This window comes from Falco punctatus (genome assembly GCF_963210335.1).
Source record: "Falco punctatus genome assembly, chromosome: 1".
Classification (NCBI taxonomy): Eukaryota; Metazoa; Chordata; class Aves; order Falconiformes; family Falconidae; genus Falco; species Falco punctatus.
In genome coordinates, this window is record NC_137580.1 from 92,289,582 (window position 1) to 92,300,171 (window position 10,590).

General features: G+C 61.1%; 2 protein-coding genes across 5 annotated transcripts; one reads left to right on the forward strand and one right to left on the reverse strand.

Moving 5' to 3' along the window:
• Window positions 1-2,711: 2,711 nt before the first annotated feature.
• RFC5 (replication factor C subunit 5) lies at window positions 2,712-5,652 on the forward strand. 2 transcript variants are annotated; one of them, XM_080366497.1, is made up of 11 exons: window positions 2,712-2,910; window positions 3,027-3,091; window positions 3,180-3,311; window positions 3,406-3,485; window positions 3,824-3,897; window positions 4,019-4,178; window positions 4,344-4,425; window positions 4,545-4,674; window positions 4,880-4,957; window positions 5,058-5,112; window positions 5,346-5,652. In XM_080366497.1, exons 3-11 carry the CDS (start codon window positions 3,300-3,302, stop codon window positions 5,440-5,442), a joined length of 768 nt encoding a protein of 255 aa, XP_080222623.1. In that variant the 5' UTR covers window positions 2,712-2,910; window positions 3,027-3,091; window positions 3,180-3,299; the 3' UTR covers window positions 5,443-5,652. The 2 variants fall into 2 exon arrangements, with proteins under 2 accessions (XP_080222623.1, XP_080222622.1); XM_080366496.1 differs by having other exon boundaries at window positions 2,818-2,910; window positions 3,175-3,311.
• A 753-nt stretch (window positions 5,653-6,405) lies between these two features.
• WSB2 (WD repeat and SOCS box containing 2) lies at window positions 6,406-10,459 on the reverse strand. 3 transcript variants are annotated; one of them, XM_080366141.1, is made up of 9 exons: window positions 10,141-10,457; window positions 9,838-10,009; window positions 9,488-9,720; window positions 9,149-9,280; window positions 8,730-8,830; window positions 8,304-8,476; window positions 7,948-8,061; window positions 7,334-7,441; window positions 6,406-7,123 (listed from the first exon to the last, which is right to left on the reverse strand). In XM_080366141.1, the coding sequence occupies exons 1-9, from the start codon at window positions 10,154-10,156 to the stop codon at window positions 6,961-6,963; spliced, it is 1,212 nt and encodes a 403-aa protein (XP_080222267.1). In that variant the 5' UTR covers window positions 10,157-10,457; the 3' UTR covers window positions 6,406-6,960. The 3 variants fall into 3 exon arrangements, with proteins under 3 accessions (XP_080222267.1, XP_080222266.1, XP_080222268.1); XM_080366140.1 differs by having other exon boundaries at window positions 9,488-9,723; window positions 10,141-10,454; XM_080366142.1 differs by lacking the exon at window positions 6,406-7,123 and adding an exon at window positions 7,522-7,632 and having other exon boundaries at window positions 9,488-9,723; window positions 10,141-10,459.
• Between the last annotated feature and the right edge of the window lie 131 nt (window positions 10,460-10,590).

Below are 10,590 nucleotides of genomic sequence, written 5' to 3' on the forward strand. Positions count from 1 at the left end.
GTTTTCTTACATGTCTGTGAGCTTGGAGCTACCAAGAGTCTCTTTAAATCAGGTTAATTTTCACGTGGTGCCTAGCGAGGATGATCTGCTGGGCACAGCATCCAGCTGGGGAGGCAGAGGGCAACCCCTCGGCACTGCCACCAAGCAAACCCAACCAAACCTACCCTTGTGAAACCAACCCTTCGCTGGCTTGCAAGTCTCCACAGCATCATACAAAGCTTTTCCCACCAAATCCCCAACAAAGCCACCCCACGAGGCTTTTATGTGCTGTTAGCCATTGGCCATGAGTGCTAAGTCATTGCCCTGGCTTGTTGCTGACTCCTTACTTTCAGGGGTGTCTCCGTTCCTCTTGATGGATGCCACTCCACAAGAAAGGGCCTTGCTGATATTTGCATTTTTCTTTCTTTATTATTAATATGCCAAACAGCATCTCCACCTCTGCGCTAGATGGGTCCATCTCTTGGACCTTCCTTCTCAAGGAGCTCCTGTTTTCCTTCCTTCTGAAAGAGCATCTCTGCCACCATCTCCACCACCATCTACCTGGAATTCCCTCATCGTCTTCCAAAGGGATGTGCCTGATGCCTCAGGGTTGTTAATGAACCTATCGACAGTGCTGTAAATTTCTAGCACTGTTTATCAAGCTGGATGTGACCTGCCAGTCCTCTGCCCAAGAGGTGTAATGGGTAAATAAGCCAAGACAGGCAGCTCAGATGCTGGTTAATAATTCAGCCGGCCCTGATGATGCAGAATCACTGCAGGGGGATGCACCCATCAATTTTAACAATATTAAACAATGGCTAAATAAAATAATTTAAAAAAATGTCAATCTGGTCAAGAAAGAGCTGAAATCGTCCGTGAGAAATACCACCATAGATATGAGTGTGCACACTGGTCGCAAGCCTGGTTTTGCCTGGTCTGGAGCTCACCATTTGTTAATGATGGGGCATGGTGGGGAGAAAATGCCTGGAAAAATCCATTTTGAAGGACGGATTTTGAAGGAGAGGATCCTGCCGCAGGTGGAGGCAGATGTGAGGAGAGAACAGCAGCTCCGGACCCACCAGGTATGGGAGAAGCCCAAGGCCATCAGGGCTCCAGGTGACACCTCCCAGCCAGTTCCCAGGTGCTCGGGAAGGACCACACAGCTCCTCACCCTGCTCTCGGAAGGGCCATCTGTCACGACCGCCACGCACCCAGGGGAACAGCTGAGGCTTGCTGAGCTCAGCTTCCAGCTCCTGCTTTGTCTTACGGTGCTGGGGGGAGGGGGGAAATAGGGGTAGTGGGGGAAGGAAAAACAAATAGGAAAGCAGCTGCCCTCTGGCAGCTTTTGGGGTTTCTACAGGATTTCACCTGGAGCTCTTGCTGGTTTCCCTTTCCTTACCAGAAATAGGGTTTCTCCGTGATTTTTTTTCACCCCCCCGATATACTCCCCATCACCTCTACTTCCCAATGGATCACCTCCCATCACCTCTCCATCTGTGCTTTCCAAGGCAGAGCCCCTCACTGATGGCTGCTTTCCTTTCCCACCCATGGCATGTAAACCAGAGCGGCATGTGAGCATCTGTGCCAGCCAGCCTAGGTTATTCATCCCTCTGAGCCCCTTCTCTAAGGAGGCTCCAGCCATTTCCCAAAGCTTAGCCTGAAGCAGCCATGGACCCCTCTTCCTTTGGAGGTGATGCCGGTGAGAAGAGGCTACATCCAGCACATCCAGGAATAGCCCGGAGCCACTCAGCCCCCAGCAGAGACCCCCCCATGACTCAGACAAGTGCTTTGGCAGCATGAGGGACAGAAGACGGAGCTGATTTTTCAAGTTAGTCAACCAGAAAAAGAGACCTGCAATTCTTGGGGGTGCTCTCCTGCCCCAGAATGCAGCAGGGACAGGGAGAAGGTGTTCTCGCAGGCACCTCTCGAGTTTGCTGCTCCCGTGGCACTGGGAGGACACAGCAGGTCTTGTCCGCACTCCGCCGGCTTCCAGACAGCCCTTGGAGCTGCTGCCCTTGGCCCAAGCCTGCAGCTACCAGCGGTGCCCTGGCCCAGAGGGCTTTCTCAGAGCAGGGTCACCACGCTCTTCCCAAAAGCATGCCCATCACTTCGCTTTAGCAATTCCCGGTGCCGTGCCCTCTCCAAGAGCCCAGGCACCACTTTGCTCTGGTGAACGCCAGCACCACACTCTCCCTAAAACCATGCCCACAACCTTGCTCCAGCAATTCCCCAGGGCCGTGCCTTCCCTGAGAGCCCAGGCGCCACTTGGCTTTGGGGAGTGCCAGCACCATGCTCCCCCCCAAAAGCATGCTCCGGCAATTCCCGGTGCCGTGGCTCCCCCCAAAAGCATGCTCCGGCAATTCCCGGTGCCGTGGCTCCCCCCAAAAGCATGCTCCGGCAATGCCCGGTGCCGTGGCTCCCCCCAAAAGCATGCTCCGGCAATGCCCGGTGCCGTGGCTCCCCCCAAAAGCATGCTCCGGCAATGCCCGGTGCCGTGGCTCCCCCCAAAAGCATGCTCCGGCAATTCCCGGTGCCGTGACTCCCCCCAAAAGCATGCTCCGGCAATTCCAGCGGCCCCGGCACCCCCATCCCCGGTGTTCCCCTCTGGTACCCCCCGTCCCGGTACTCCTGGCCCTGGTACCCCCGGCCCCACTACCCCCATCCCCGGTGCCCCCCGGCCCCGGCGCTCCCGGCCCTGGTACCCCCAGCCCCACACCAGCCGCTAAGCCGGGACGGGGCGGAGCTCCCGAACAGACGCCCCGCCCAATCCCGCCCGCCCCGCCCAATCCCGTCCAACTACGCCCCGCCCCTCCCACCCGCTTCCCCCAATCCCGTTCCGCTCCGCCTGCCCCGCCCCGCCCCTCCCGCCCGCCACTGAGCTCTCGCGAGACACCGGAGCATGGCGCGGGCGGGCGGCGGGAATCTGCCATGGTGCGGCCGGGACCGGAGCGGGACAGGGGGGGCGGGAGCGGCGGGGAAGGGCGGGGGGATCGGTGGGCACCCCCCGGGCTGACCGCCCCCCGCCCGCTGCGCTCTCTCCGGTGCAGGGTGGAGAAGTACCGGCCGCAGGCGCTGTCGGAGCTGGTGTCCCACCAAGATATCCTCAACACCGGTAGGTAACGACCCCCCGTAACCGCCCCCCGCAACAGCACCGGGGGGTGCCAGGCAGCCCCCAGCCCCGTTATTCTTCTCCAGTGCAGCGGTTCATCAGCGAGGATCGGCTGCCGCATCTTCTCCTCTATGGGCCGCCCGGTACCGGAAAGACCTCGACCATCCTCGCCTGCGCCAAGCAGCTCTACCGGGAGCGGGAGTTCGGCTCCATGGTGCTGGAGGTAACCGGGGGGTGGGGTGGGTGATGGGGGGGGTCACCCCCACCCCCGGGTGCATCCTCAGGCAGGGGCGCGGATCCACGCCATCTCTCTCCAGCTCAACGCCTCCGACGACCGGGGTATCGACATCGTCCGAGGGCCCATCCTGAGCTTCGCCAGCACCAGGACCATCTTCAAGTAAGTGGTGGGTCTGCACTTCCCAAAGCCCCCGGCCCCTTTGTCACCCCCCTGCCAGCACGGCCTACCCTGGCGCGTGGCTTGGGATGTGGGTTTGGGGGGGCTCCTGGGGTGGGCAGTGTATGGAGAGGATGAGAAGGACCCAGGGTACACAGTGAGCAGGGAGGATGGGGGGGGCTAAGGATGAGTGATAAGGATGCCAGAGCAGAGGGGAAAGGAGGGCTTCTTGGGGGCGTTCATGGGGGTCAGGCTGGGAATAAGCACCCCCTGCTCACCCTCCTCCAGCACCAAGCCAGCAGCTGAGACCAAAGCCCCCTCCCCTTTTTTCTCTTTTTAAGGAAAGGCTTCAAGCTTGTCATCCTGGATGAAGCCGATGCCATGACCCAGGATGCTCAGAACGCCCTGCGGCGAGGTAAGGGCTGCTGGGGACCCCACGCTGCTGGCACCCCTTCAGCCTTGCCCAGCCCGGCGCAGGGTGGGAGCCTGTACAAGGCAGCAGAGGAGGACCAGCCTCTCCTCTGTCCTTTTCGCAGTGATTGAGAAGTTCACAGAAAACACCCGCTTTTGCCTCATTTGCAACTACCTCTCCAAGATCATCCCTGCCCTGCAGTCCCGCTGCACGCGCTTTCGCTTCGGCCCCCTCACCCCGGAGCTGATGGTGCCCCGGCTGCAACACGTCGTACAGGAGGAGGGGTGAGCTGGGGATGGCACAGAGTGCAGGGGGCCCTGCAGCATCCTCCACACCCCCTTTTTCCCCATTCCTCTATACAGGGAGGAGCTGCAGGCTTGGTTTTCTGCAGTTGTATTTCCCTCCAGCAATGCTGGCTTCCTCTGCAGCCCCAAGGTCTTGTTTTCCAGGGTGGATGTGACTGAGGATGGGATGAAGGCTCTGGTGACCCTCTCAAGCGGTGACATGCGCAGAGCCCTCAATATCTTGCAGGTACAGACAATGGGCACAGCCGCTCCTCGTGTAAGCCGGCAGTACTCGGCTCCATGCAGGCAGCTGCCCTGGAGGAAGGGCTGAGCTCTTCATCCTTCCTGCACCCTCCTCTTCCTCAGAGTACCACCATGGCCTTTGGGAAGGTGACGGAGGAGAACGTCTACACCTGCACAGGACACCCCCTCAAGTCTGATATTGCCAACATCCTTGACTGGATGCTAAACCAGGACTTTTCCACCGCCTATCGCAGTATCCTTTTCCCTCTGCTGGCCCTGGGGTTTAATCCCTGCTGCTGTAAATCCTCTTCACCAGGGCTCCTTGTCCTGTGCCCTCCAGCTCCGGCTGGGGTGGGTGCTGCTTACTGGGGAGGGTCCTCAGGGTTGTTGTGGGGATGAGGAGTGGGATCTCACAGGGAAAGACTTGGCAGAAGGCCCTTCACTCACTCTCATCTCAGAAATCATGGAGCTGAAGATGCTGAAGGGCTTGGCCCTGCAGGACATCCTCACTGAGATCCACCTGTTTGTGCACAGAGGTGGGGGCTTGAGGGGCGGTTCCTGTGACCCCAGGAGGGCCAACCACTGCCCCCCCTCCCACAGCCCACACTGACATATGCCATCTCCTTCTCTCCGCAGTCGATTTCCCACCCTCGATCCGCATCCAGCTGCTGATCAAAATGGCAGACATAGAGTAAGTGTCCACTCACCCCTGCTCCTTGCCCTAAAGCACCCCAGCTGGGGGGCTGCCAGCGTGCCAACCCCATGGGAGCCACCACTGCTGTGCTGTGCCAGGTCCTGGCAGCTGGTGGGCACCACTGACAGACACCCACAGGCCCTGAGCATCTGTCCTGGCCAGGGCTCTTGCTTTGTTGGGATGCAGACACTGGTGGAAATACTCAAACCTGCCCTTGCCCCCTGCTCCAGGTACCGGCTAGCTGCTGGGACCAATGAAAAGATTCAGCTGAGCTCCCTCGTCGCAGCTTTCCAAGTCACCAGGGACCTGATCGTCGCCGAAGCCTGAGTCCACGAAGATCCCAGGAAGTAGGCTGGATCCCTGCTTGCATTACCAGATCTTGCAGAAGCTGGAAGGGATCGTCATCCCTGTGCATGGAGCTGCTCCCTGCAGCTTTCCATTTCCTTTCTGCAAGCCCTGAGCCTGCAGCTGGGGCACGAGAGTCAGGCAGCGTTATTTCTAAGCTTCATCGGGAAATACAGATGCCTCTAAAGCCCAGCAGGTTGCACTTGTCTTTTCTTTTCCCTCCTGTCCAGCAAGGACTGAAGGGAGGTGGTCGCAGCACCCACACAGGCTGAAGTCGGCTGCTGTCACCTGCCTGCAAAACCCCACTCCCTCACAGGGCAGAGCTGCCCCAGCTTGTGCCACCCCGTTGCTTGCACAGCTGAGCAGGGACAAACACAGTTTCTTGCATTGACACTCCCACATGACAAGGGGGAACACAGCTGTGGGTCACACCTGTACAGGCTAGGGAAACACCACCTTTCTGCATTCTGCTGCTTGCAAGGGAAAACATCTCAGGGAACAGTTTAGAGGAGACATTCCCCTACTTCTCCATCTGCTGGGGTCACAGCCTCGGGCTCACGCACAGACCGAGCCTTCTAGCATGCAGGGGACTCAAAACACGTGCTGTCATTCCAGGCACCCGCTAAACTGGAGGGAGACAAGCGCATGAGACCTTCATGCACAGCATCTCTGGACATTAGGCTGCTCAAGTGCCAAGCTCCAGAGGGGAGAAAAAGCAACAGAGGAATGGAAGCTGGGGGCTGCCGGAAGCCCCAGGTCCCACCTTCACGGTGGACTGATCCTCCCCAGCACCCACTGCTGAACACTTAATGGTCTGCTGCACTTCAGAGCTGGGTAAGCACTCGCTGCCACCCCAACAGCTGCAGGCAGCTGGAGCCCCTAGCGCGCTGGAGCCTGCCCTGCCCAGTATCCCCAGGTCACCTCTACAAGCCAAGAGGAAAGGCATGAGGAATAATTTTTTTATTCTGTCATCGCTGTTGTCTAGTCTGCAGAGACCTGCTCGGGTTTATCCAGCTCACGCCCAAACCAGGAGAGCAGCAGAGCCTGCACTCCTCCGGGAACTCAGCCACAGTACAAGCCGGTCCCAGCGAGGGTCAGTTTTGTCACGGATGGTTGTAGCCCGGTATTCATATGAACAACAAAAGCTCTGCTCAGACTGCAGCTGCTAACCTTCAACCCACAACATTGCACTTGGAAGCAAAAGCACCTGACCCAAAACTTGCAGATAGCAGGGGAACAGGGGGACCTGTGTCCCCTGCGGGGCCACCGCAGCTGTGCCCCTTGCCCTCTGCATGCATTTTTGCTGGGTTCTAGTATTACTATACTCAAAAATCCCTCCACATTCACAGACAGAGCCCCAAAACAAGGGGAGTAGCAATCTTTCTGCCCCACGGCTCACAAATCAGCGAGACGTCGTTGCAGCAGTGCCTCCTCTAATCCAGCCAAGCCCTGCCACCGGGCAGAGGGCTCTCACCTCCATCCTCCACTTTCCACGCTGCCTTAAAAGGTCCGGTAAGTGAGGAATTCCTTCAGCTTCCTGGGAATGGGGAGTGCAAGGACCTGGTATGTTGTCAGGAAGGTGCGCAGAGCTTTGCGACACAAGTGCTTTAGTGACGAGAGCACCCTTGGAGCAGTCCAGAATTGGACGTGGCCATCTCTGGTCCTGCAATGGGACCCAAACAAGCCGTAAGCACAGGGCAGAGCGACACAGAAACTCTAACCCCCAAATATCCCAAGCTTGCAGCAACCACGCTCTCCCCAGCCCAGGAAACCAGCCTGTACCCCCAAGGAAGCCCAGAATTTGCTGAGCAGACCCAGAGCTGCAGAGGGAGGGAGCAGCCACGTGTCTCTCCACTCTCTTCTCAATACGCACCCTGTGGCAATAAAACCACCGTGTGGAAAGTACATGCAGCACAGGCCGTTGGTCATGGGAGCAAATGCAACCGGAGACCGAAGCTCCAATGCCCAGATCCTCAGGAGCCTAAGGAGAAAGGGAGGGGACACGATGCCAGGCCCACATCCACGCAGTGCCTGCAGCTAAAATAAAGCCTCTGGGTTCACCTGAATGCATGCAAACTCTGGAGTAGGATTTTCTTCCCATGGGCTTAGAGCATCCCAGGAGTGTCACAACACGGCAGCAAAGCAGGAGGCACTGTCCCCTGTAGAGCTGAGCTGGATGCAGACAGAGCTAGTGACTGTGCTGAGGGGCACAGCGAGGGCAGCACAGCACACAGGAGGACACGGGCCCCGGCTCATCACTCAGAGGGGTGACAGGACCCTGACCTTGCTACCCCTTGCCACAGCCAAGCTGCGGTATCCCAGGCAGCTGGCCCTTTCCCCTTAAGCCAAGCACTGCGGGGGCGGGGGGGGGGGCTGGCACGCGAGGTCTGTTCCCCACTGGCATGTCCCGAGCTCCTGGTTTGTTTTGGTGGTGTCCTTCTGGGACCTTCTTCTTCCCACTGGGGGTCCCCAAGGGGGTTCACTCACCTGTCATCTGCCACCGTGGCCAGGTAGAGGCCCTCAGGGGAGAAGCAGACTGAGCGCAGGGAGCTGGTATGGACTTCACTGCTGTAGTCCAGTGCCGAGTGCAGAGGGGCATGGCTGTGAGTAGGGAGAACAAGCCCAGCATCAGCCCCAGGTTGCCATAAGCCCCATCCCCAGTGCTCTGGGCTGGCAGAGGGGCCAAACCTGGAAAGCCAGAGCCCCCTTTCAGCCACTGGAGACAGGGGAGAGGTGGTGGCCGTGCCCAGCTAGGAGGGAAGGCCATGTTCAGCCCTAACAAACCCCCGCAGCATTGTTCTGCCACCTTTCCACAATTCCCCACTGGCCCCCCAGCTCCATACCGCAGTGTCCTAAGCTGCTCCCCAGTGTAGGGGTCCCACATGATGACGCAGGCATCATAGGAGGCGGTGACAAGGAGTGCCGAGTCCGGCGAGAAGTCGCATGACACCACACTGCTCTGGTGCCCCTCCAGCCTCCGGATGAGGGTGTAGGATCGCATGCTCCACAACAGTGCCTGCGGGACATGGGCAGGGGCTGAGGCTGGGAGCATCCCCAGGGTGGGTACAGAGAAGCATCATCTTGGGGTTTAAGCCACATGGGCTCTGGTCTCAGCTCCTCCATGCAGAGCCTGGATGGCTGAGGAACGAGGGTGGCTCTGGCCTGGCCCCTTCTCACAGGGGGGGCTTCTTGCACTGAGGGACACAGAGAACCGAGAGGAGCGCTGGAGTCAGTGGGATACAGGATGGCTCCCATCCTGCAGGACTCACCGACTTCTCTCCGGCAGCAGAGCAGAGCATGCTGCAGTCTGGGGAGATGGAACAGCAGTAGACCCACTGCACATGGCCTGACAGCACCTGGACCTGCCGCCCTGGGGACAACAGACACATGAGTCACAAGAGGGGAGCACAAGATGCAGCGCTAGGCCCTGTCTCTGCTCTCCCCTCCCTTTCCCAAGAGGGAATGCATGCGGGGCTGGGGGGTTCCTGGGGGCAGATCCCAAGCTCTGTCTACTTGCAACCCCCTCCTGAACCTCCCAGACCCCACTTGGAATAAGACAGCTCTACCCTGTGTTGCAGGACTCTCCCCTTCTCCCCTACCGAGGTTGGTTTCTTCCCCCTTCCCCACAGCAGAGCCCAGCCTCAGCCAGGGGTGACCTAGCACCAGGAACATCCCTGCATGCTCCTACCATCTCTGCTCAGGTCCCAGACACGCAAGGTCTTGTCCCGTGAGGCTGACACAAGGATAAGGCTTCCATTGGGAGCGAAGCTCAGGTCTCTGACAACATCCTGGTGCCCCAAGAGGCTGAACAGGAGGTGTCCTGCGGAGAGGAGCTATGCTCAGCACCGTCCCTCCACAGGGAATGAAGCAGTGCCCCTCACATGCAGGCAGCCCCGCTTGGGACTGGGCAGGGGCTCCCGCTCACCCTGGGGAAGGACGGTGACGGGATCTCCTTCCAAGTGGAAGCAATGGGAGAGACACCACCCTGAAGCCATGCCTGCTCCTGCGGTCAGCGAGGGCCACTCACCTGTCTGCACCTCCCAGACCTTGATCTGCCCATCGTTGAGCCCGGTGGCCAGGATCTGGCAGGGAAGACCCACGGCACAGGTGGGATCCGTCTCCTCCGCCTCTGCCGCCGGCCAGGCGCTGAAGGCCAGGCCCCACACGATCTGCCCGCACTCCAGCGTCTTCTCCTTGGCCACCCCTCGGCTCCTCGCCTCCGCTTTGCCGCCGCGGCTCTTACGCTCCGAGGTTTTGCAGCTGCTGGGGGAACGAAGGGACACAGGTCTATCCCTGGGGCGGCCTGGTCCCCCGGGATCCCCCACCCCGGCTCCGTGTGCCCCCTGCCCACCCAGCCCCCCCCTCCCCCCAACTCACAGCTCGGCCTCCTCCAGGGGCCAGGGGATCAGCTTGACCACGCAGTGTCCCTGCGACCAGGCGAACCAGGCGCCGTCGGGGGAGAAGGCCACGCTCCAGGTCTCGCAGCTGGATTTCCAGTCGTAGCGCTGCGGCCGGCCCGGCTTCAGCTCCGCCAGCAGGACCGGCTCCTCTGGGCGGCGGGACGGCCACGTTACCCCCCGGCCAGGGCCTCGCCCCCCTCCTCCCGCCCTCCCCGTGCGCACCGGGGCTCCCGCACCGGGACACCCGCTGCCCCGGCCGCCGCTCGCCGCCCCGCCTCACCTCCGCTCGGCTTCATGGCGGCTCCGCCGCCCGCCCGGCCCGGCCCCGCCGCCTCCGCCCGGCCACGGCAAGGCCCCGCCGGGCCGGGCGCGGCCTCCGCGGGCCCAGGCCCGGGCCTAGGCCCAGGGTGGCGGCAGCTGCGGCGGCGCGGCGAGGGGAGCGCGGCTGCCGCCTCCGCCTCCTCCTCCTCTGGCGGCACCGCCCCGCCGGGCCCGCGGGGGCCGGGGTGCCGCGGGGGGAGGGCGCCCGCGGAGGGACCCCCCACCGCCGCCGTGCTGGGCCGGGCCCCGGGGCTGGCCGTGCGCCCCGGCTCCGCGGGATGGGGCCGGGGGCGGGGAGCGGAGCGCGGGCCCCGGGCAGGGGAAGCGGCGCCGCCTCGCCTTCCCCGCCGGCCCCCGGGGACACCCCCCGGGGCGCTGCCGCTGCCCCCGCCCCGCTGGGACACGGGCC

Bases quoted from the DNA above. Each gene is read 5' to 3' on its own strand.
- RFC5 (XM_080366496.1), top strand. From the start codon at position 2,879: ATGGCGCGGGCGGGCGGCGGGAATCTGCCATG. The intron at 4,426-4,544 runs GTACAGACAATG...CCTCTTCCTCAG, and splicing joins GAGCCCTCAATATCTTGCAG to AGTACCACCATGGCCTTTGG. The intron at 5,113-5,345 runs GTAAGTGTCCAC...CCCCTGCTCCAG, and splicing joins ATCAAAATGGCAGACATAGA to GTACCGGCTAGCTGCTGGGA.
- WSB2 (XM_080366140.1), bottom strand. The intron at 8,831-9,148 runs GTAGGAGCATGC...TGTTGTCCCCAG, and splicing joins CTGGGACCTGAGCAGAGATG to GGCGGCAGGTCCAGGTGCTG. The intron at 7,442-7,947 runs GTGAGTGAACCC...CTTTCTCCTTAG, and splicing joins GCCACGGTGGCAGATGACAG to GCTCCTGAGGATCTGGGCAT.